Here is a 6,754-nt window from a genome sequence, read left to right as displayed (position 1 = left end):
TTGTTACAGCTGCTCACTATCACGTCAGTGCACGCAGGAATAGAAGTACTAAGCAAATCAAAATATAATACACTATAATACAGGCAGATAAAGTCTGTTAAATCCTCTGAGCAGTTTTTTGAACTAGGAAATGTATTTGGCCTGTATCACAGAAACAGCCATATGATTTAAAGGTAATAAAGTGTTGTCTATGTCCTGCTGCAGTTTGTTACTAACCACCCTAGTCATAATGTCCCTTCATCCGTTGTAGCTCCCCACCAGTCAACACATACACACAGGACGATTAAATATAATCCATCTTCTTTACTCTCTTTCAGTATTTACACATGATAACCTAACACGGCAGCGGCGGATGGCCGCCCACCATTGAGTCTGGTTCTGTCCAAGGTTTCCGCCTCTTAAAAGTTTTTTTCTTGCCACTGTCGCCAAATGCTTGTTCATCGTGGGATGTGTTGGGTTTCTGTAAATAATATTATAAAGAGTACGGTCTAGACCTGCTCTATAGGAAAAGTGCAATGAGATAACTTCTGAGATAAATAAAATTGAATTGAATTGAACTGATAATTTTACAGCAATATTACTTTAGATTTATGGCATTTTAACTATATTTTACCTATCAAAAATATACAAAAATAAAATCGCATCTGTTTCTTCCTGTATCACAACTGTCATCTGTCCATTTTTTTTTTTGCTGTGTGTTAGGAAGAGGTACGGGATTTCCTGTTCCGCTTCACTCGACGTGTGGCCGGAAATCGGATGAACTCAAAGTGTTTGCTTTGGTCCGTGTTGGGGAAGGGAGGCGGGCCCGTGTGTAGCCTCTTGATGAAATGGACCTCTCTCTGGTTCTTCCTCGTCCTGGAAGCTTTGATGGGCCTCCCTTTCCTGGTGAAAGCCACGTACCAGCCCTCATACTTGGCATTCTGGAAGGCTGTGTAATTGTTCTCCAGTACTACCTCTGTGAAGATACAATCCCTGCTCCGGCCATTGGGCTGCGTGAGGACACAGAAAAGGTTTCTTATGTTAAATCTGGACAGACACAGACTTCATGACATACGGATAGAAGCATGCATTCTGATTCATTCATATACTCATAAAAGAATCCTGCAGCATCAAACAGTTATATTACCAATATGTAAGTCATATTATCTCAAATAAGCTAATTGACACTGTTTTTTTATCAGTCTTCTTAAAGTGAGACTATGTAACTTTTGAAAGAAGGAATAACACATTCTTCCTTTTACAAATGAGAAGATGAAGTTCTAAGCAATAAAACACACACTTGCTTGGTTCAATACACACAGGGGTGGTGCTAGTCTTACTTGGTCTGGTATGACCAGTAACTTATGGTGGCTAATGTTAGCAAACTTTAGATAGATATTGCAGAGTAATGGACATTACTGAGTCAGTTAGCATCAGTGTTGTGCAAGTTACTGAATTATAGTAATTAGTTACAGTTACTAGTTACTTCTCTCAAAAGTAATTGAATTACTTTACCAATTACTGCATATAAAAGTTATTAGTTACTTGGGAAAGTAACTTTTGCGTTACTTTTAAATGTCTGCTTCAGTTTTCATATTAATGCACACAGCTATAATATTTTAGTGAAAGTTTTTCACTGTACCCATTATGACTGATAGTAGTTATTAATTCTCCCAACCACCAGAGGACAGCAACAACTAGCGTTCCTACCTGTAAGCTACACTTAGACAGTAAGATTTGGTAGAAGAAGACTCACACAAAGATGGATGTTTGTTAACCAAGCATTGCTACAGTAGCTGATGAACCCATGTTTTGTCAGTTTATATTAGAAACATTACAATCACTGTGATGAAAAGCAAGCTCACATTGCCTGAACTGTCTTGCGCCACCGTAAAGGTCGGGTGAAGTTAGGTCATAAAATGGAAAAACCAGGGAATAGGCCGTGTTTGTCTGCTATCCTCTGTAGTTGTCCACTATTTTCAGGTAAGACAAAAGTAACGAGTAATTAGTCTTTAAATTTCAGTAATTGTAATTGCGTTTTTTAATTTGAAACGGTAATTAGTTACATGTCTCGTTACCGTTACTTTGTAACTTACTTTGTAACCCGTTACTCCCAATACGCGTTACACAAAGTTGCACAGTCTACCCTTTGGCTCTTTTGAGTTAAGTTTTGAACTAGTATATATACCTGGACTTTTTTAATGCAACGTGAACTATAAAAATGTTTCTTCAGTTTACTTAACAAAAATATGAATCCAAAGGCATTACAGCAGCCAGAGTTTCAACACTTCTGAACCATGTCATGTCAGCCAGATATGTGAATCCATCTTCCATTTCCATGAATGAAGTGGAGAGTTGACTTATGACCAAACACACAAGCAGTGCATTATGGGAGGGTACTTTCCACTCATCTCTGTCAGCTGTGGCCAATAAGACTGAGCGACTATCACTCAGTCCTCTGAGGATTCCCTTCTTCCGGCACATCATGTCCTGGGTTGACTGACAAGCCTACAAATCTACAAGTCTATCTAGACTAAACTGGACTAAAGCTTTAATGTAGGAGCTACAGTGTGTATTATGGATGTGAGATCTGATAAGGTGAAGCCAGGCACAGATTGTAAGCCCTCTGAAAAAGACCAAGCTCATAAATAGATTTAGATTTTTTTCCATAAGTGTTTAATTTTCTTTTTTTTTCCAGTGACATGTTGACTGGAGAGCTTTTTAGTCCAGTCATAGAGCTGATATGGTTATAAATATCTACTTTACATGTTAAATTAATTCTGATTGTTTGGGGCTAAAATAAACAGTGGTAGGATTGATTTTTACACCCTCAGAGTACATTTTATCTGTATGTTTGGCAAATTTTAAAATAAATGCCACCTTGTGAAATTTCGCCTTTCTGTACAAAGATTACTTGGTAGAATTCCTACTTGCATCAATGTAATTTGGCTGCTTAATATTACCATAATATCACTTCATTTCAGTTCTATTCAATTCCATTTTGTTTATATAGCACCAATTCATAAAATAAGTTATCTCATTGTACTTTTCATATGTAAGTCATATGATCTCAAAAAGCTTACAATTAGCTCAAATGACTTACAATTAATTTTTGAATTAATTTTGTCACAGCAGGGATTCAAAACATTCCCATACAAACTAAAATCAGTATATGGTTTCAATATCTGCAGCCAATCTCCTCCTCTGCTCTCAAATAAAAGAAATCCAGAAATGTATATTGTACCTTTCCAACAAGTTTCCCCTTCCGGTTCATGCAGAGGTAGCGCTCACTCTCCGCACCTCTTATCCTCACTCGACTGCCAAAGGTATCCGTCTCAACAAAAAGACGAGCTGCCAGAAAAAGAGAGGAGAAAGTCAAGGAGCTGAGGGAAAAAAGACAGTGAAGACAAACAAGACAAAAACACAGTTACACCACCAACTGCAATTTTTTGTCTATATTTTTTTTATGTTTTTGTACGAGTTCCATGTCAACAAAAAATGTACAGCCAAACATGCAGTTCCCTTGATGAATAGCAAAAATTATTCGGACTAGGCTCAAATCTTTTTCCATTGATGTTGATGCTCAAATATGAAGAACTACAATTTCTACTTTACTGCACAATGTCACATAAAAAGCTATGTGTTCATTAAGGCTTGTGGTCTGCATCCAATATATCTAAAATATAGACAAAGCAGTCTATAAAGATGTTACATATTTGTCAGTTGGCTCATTATGTTACTTTAAGAATTAGCTTTTATTTTCTAGTGGTTGTAATATTGTATATGTATTGTCATGTCTTCAGTGGACGATATCTCTGTTGAGCTGAAAGAACAGACTTACAGTATAAACAGAGCCTTGAGACACTCACTAGCCCTGGTAAGCCTCCTGAACTTATACCTCTAACACCAAATGATTAAACAAATGTTATCACTGATCATTAAAGAGCTGCACTGGAAGCCAAATATACATTCTCAATTGAATTTGTCCTGCAATCAATTATGGTGCATTGGGCATTACAACAGCCTTGTGTATTGGGGCTATAGAGACAAAGGACTTGTCCTAATCAGCCACTAATTCGCCAGACGTTGGCTTCATGGATACAGCTGGGAGGCTGAATTAACATATAGGCCTAACACCTCACAGAGACAAGCAGGCTATAGGTGAAACTGCTGGTTGTGCCTGAGGGCATCAGTCCCCAGCAGCTTGTAGCTATACTGTCAAGGACCAGAAACTGTATTCCATTGAAGATTTTCACTTAATTCCTCTGAAGAATCTCTTAACATACTGTATTTTTGCATTTTGTTGCAGGCCAATCTTTGTTTACCAAGAACTAGTATTTGTGCAAAAATCACAATCAATATCTAGAGCCAAAAAATTAAAACAGGTTTCACTGCAGATTTTACATGCTGACAGTTTGAGGCTGAAGTATTGTCAGTTCTGTCCATATCCGATATCCACTTTCTTTAGAAATATATGCATACAGAAAAATATGGACTGATGTCTAGTAAATATCAGTACCTCTACCTTTACATACAGGTCACAGAGCTAAGCATCTGATTTCCTGAAAAATAATTACCCAGTGATATTTGAAAAACTCAGAAGGTCAATAAACAACACTTATCTTCACTTATTTGAAGCTAGATTTCCAGAATACTCAAAGACTCGTCTCTCTATCATGATGAAAAAATATTTCATCTGCTGCATGATAAAAAGATTTTCGACCATTTTTGACTGTATTTTCAAATCCACACAAAGGTTGGCATATATTGATGTCATGTTTAATATTTTCATAAATGATAATATGTAAATGTCATTGTGTTGTGCAAAAAGAGAAAGGACATGTCATTTCCTGGATTAGTTGCAACTTGAGAAACAGGTTAAAAGTGTTTTTAAACAACCTCAAAGATCAAGCAAGAGGTCCATTTATTTTTCAGAAAATAGGATGCTTAGATCTGTGACTGCACTGTAACTGTAATAGCCTACATGAGAGGCACAAACCTGGTTCAAACCTGCTTTTGCCCAAAATTAAAGAAAATATCTGACTGTATCTTTTCTTGTCCTATAGGTACAAATGTGCAGACCTGCAGTGGTGATTATAAAAATAGCTGAAGGATCCTTGTCTCCACAAGGATCCTTCAGCTATTTTTATAATGTTGGATGTACAACTCCGGAGCAAAATAAATAAATAAATGCCAAATGTCCTACAAGATCAATAGCAGGCTTCAGCTCTTACCGTACATATTTCCATCCTCAGCTGTGGCGGTGACCCTTTTGCCCTGAATCTGGACGTGTTTCCCGCTGGTGCGGCTGTAGAGCTGGTACACCCTGACCTGTCTGCGGCTGAGCTGGTCCGTCACTGCGCCCTGCGTCCTCACATACTGGTTAAAATTAGGAGACGGGTGATTCTCCCCCTTTTTTATGCAAAGGGAAAAATAAATACGTAATTTTTTCTTTCTAATCTGGGATAAAGAAATATAGGCTATAGTCAATTGTAGCTATAACTAAAACAGGTTGTACAAAACGAATTTCCCTATAACTAGGCTGCTGGATAAATAATATCCGTTATAGTTATAGACATATTCAATACATATTCAGAAGTGAGTTATTACAACGTTTGTTTTTAACTTTTTTGGAAAATAAACTGTTTATTTTTTAAGTTTTTAGTGGCTTACCTGAGCATGGCACCACAGCACGAAAAAATGAAATGATCTGCAGAAGTAACAATGAGTGAAGAGCTGTTATTATAAAGAAGCATTTTGTGGCAATCATACAAGCAGAGTCTCACAATTAGGTCTACAACCTCATCAGTCGTCTTACATGTAAATACAGCGCTGGTTTATTCCATACATTCTCCTTTTTATTTAGTCCGATCAAGAAACGGAATCTTGAGGCAGATAAATCCCAGAAGGATGCGGTAAATAAATCCAAAGGAGCTCCCACAGTGTTGAATTTGCACTCCTGACCTGTCCATCCACACCAACAAAGTCTCTGATATAACCACCTTGGAGCTATTTCCCCTCACATTTATCAAAAATCTGATCCAGCTGGCTGAGCGGTGAAGAGCTCTTCAAAAGATCCGTAGCGCGTCAAAAGCATACATACATCCATCCATTATATAAAAAAAAAGCTCGTTAGATTTTACTTTACATCACTGGGGTAAAATGTAAGGGGTTCCCTGCTTGGTGCAGGTCTGCTTGGCTTAATTCCAGGTTTTGAAAAGCCCTCTGTCTCACCGGGATCAGGCTGCTTACTGGTTAAATGTTGAAAGGCAAAGTCCCTCCCTGAAATCTTTAAATTGTGGGTGGGCACAGAAACAGGACCCCTAATGATGATTTAATAGGGAGACGCACATGTGCAGCAAAAAAAAGAAATAATTCAAGATTAGAAAAAGAAAACAAGCTGAATTCCACATCCAAATCCTAAAGTTAAATTAAAAAAGAAAATGAAACTGGTCTGAGATTTTAAACTCAAATTATATTCAAGACTATCCCTGTCTGCCTTTAATGTAGATCATTACTGTAGCATTGTATTTAAAAGTGAGTAGCCTGATGGCACCTTATGGGTGTGGCAATTAGGTGTTAAAGAGACTGTTGCCCCCTTCACCCCCACCACACTTCCCTTTTATCCTATGTTAACTGGTCACACTTCCAGCTCATATAAAATGAGGCCAAAACAAATCATATAGACAAAAGGTCTGTTTCATCTTTACATAATAAGCAATCAACATCCCAAGATAAGAAGGATACTGTCTTTTCTTCCTAAGAAAATGATTAA

At 37.5% G+C, this 6,754-nt stretch overlaps 1 protein-coding gene across 4 annotated transcripts; it reads right to left on the bottom strand.

The window, feature by feature from the left end:
* Positions 1 to 288: 288 nt before the first annotated feature.
* On the bottom strand, positions 289 to 6,496 carry fgf17 (fibroblast growth factor 17). Of its 4 annotated transcripts, none has more exons than XM_044195981.1 (5): positions 5,781 to 6,496; positions 5,653 to 5,689; positions 5,214 to 5,358; positions 3,224 to 3,330; positions 289 to 989 (listed from the first exon to the last, which is right to left on the bottom strand). In XM_044195981.1, the coding sequence occupies exons 1-5, from the start codon at positions 5,783 to 5,785 to the stop codon at positions 699 to 701; spliced, it is 585 nt and encodes a 194-aa protein (XP_044051916.1). In that variant the 5' UTR covers positions 5,786 to 6,496; the 3' UTR covers positions 289 to 698. The 4 variants fall into 4 exon arrangements, with proteins under 4 accessions (XP_044051916.1, XP_044051912.1, XP_044051915.1 ...); XM_044195977.1 differs by having other exon boundaries at positions 5,214 to 5,391; positions 5,798 to 6,494; XM_044195980.1 differs by having other exon boundaries at positions 5,798 to 6,493.
* Between the last annotated feature and the right edge of the window lie 258 nt (positions 6,497 to 6,754).

Source organism: Siniperca chuatsi, linkage group LG5 (genome assembly GCF_020085105.1).
Source record: "Siniperca chuatsi isolate FFG_IHB_CAS linkage group LG5, ASM2008510v1, whole genome shotgun sequence".
NCBI classification, from domain to species: domain Eukaryota; kingdom Metazoa; phylum Chordata; class Actinopteri; order Centrarchiformes; family Sinipercidae; genus Siniperca; species Siniperca chuatsi.
Note: the sequence above shows the minus strand (reverse complement) of the source record. Positions and strands in the feature narration are given on the sequence as shown.

Coding starts and splice junctions, on each gene's coding strand:
- fgf17 (XM_044195977.1), bottom strand. CDS start 5,829: ATGTATGGAATAAACCAGCGCTGTATTTACAT. Junction 3,331..5,213: donor TGAGGATGGAAATATGTACG/GTAAGAGCTGAA, acceptor TTTTTCTGGCAG/CTCGTCTTTTTGTTGAGACG. Junction 990..3,223: donor AGGGGAAACTTGTTGGAAAG/GTACAATATACA, acceptor GTCCTCACGCAG/CCCAATGGCCGGAGCAGGGA.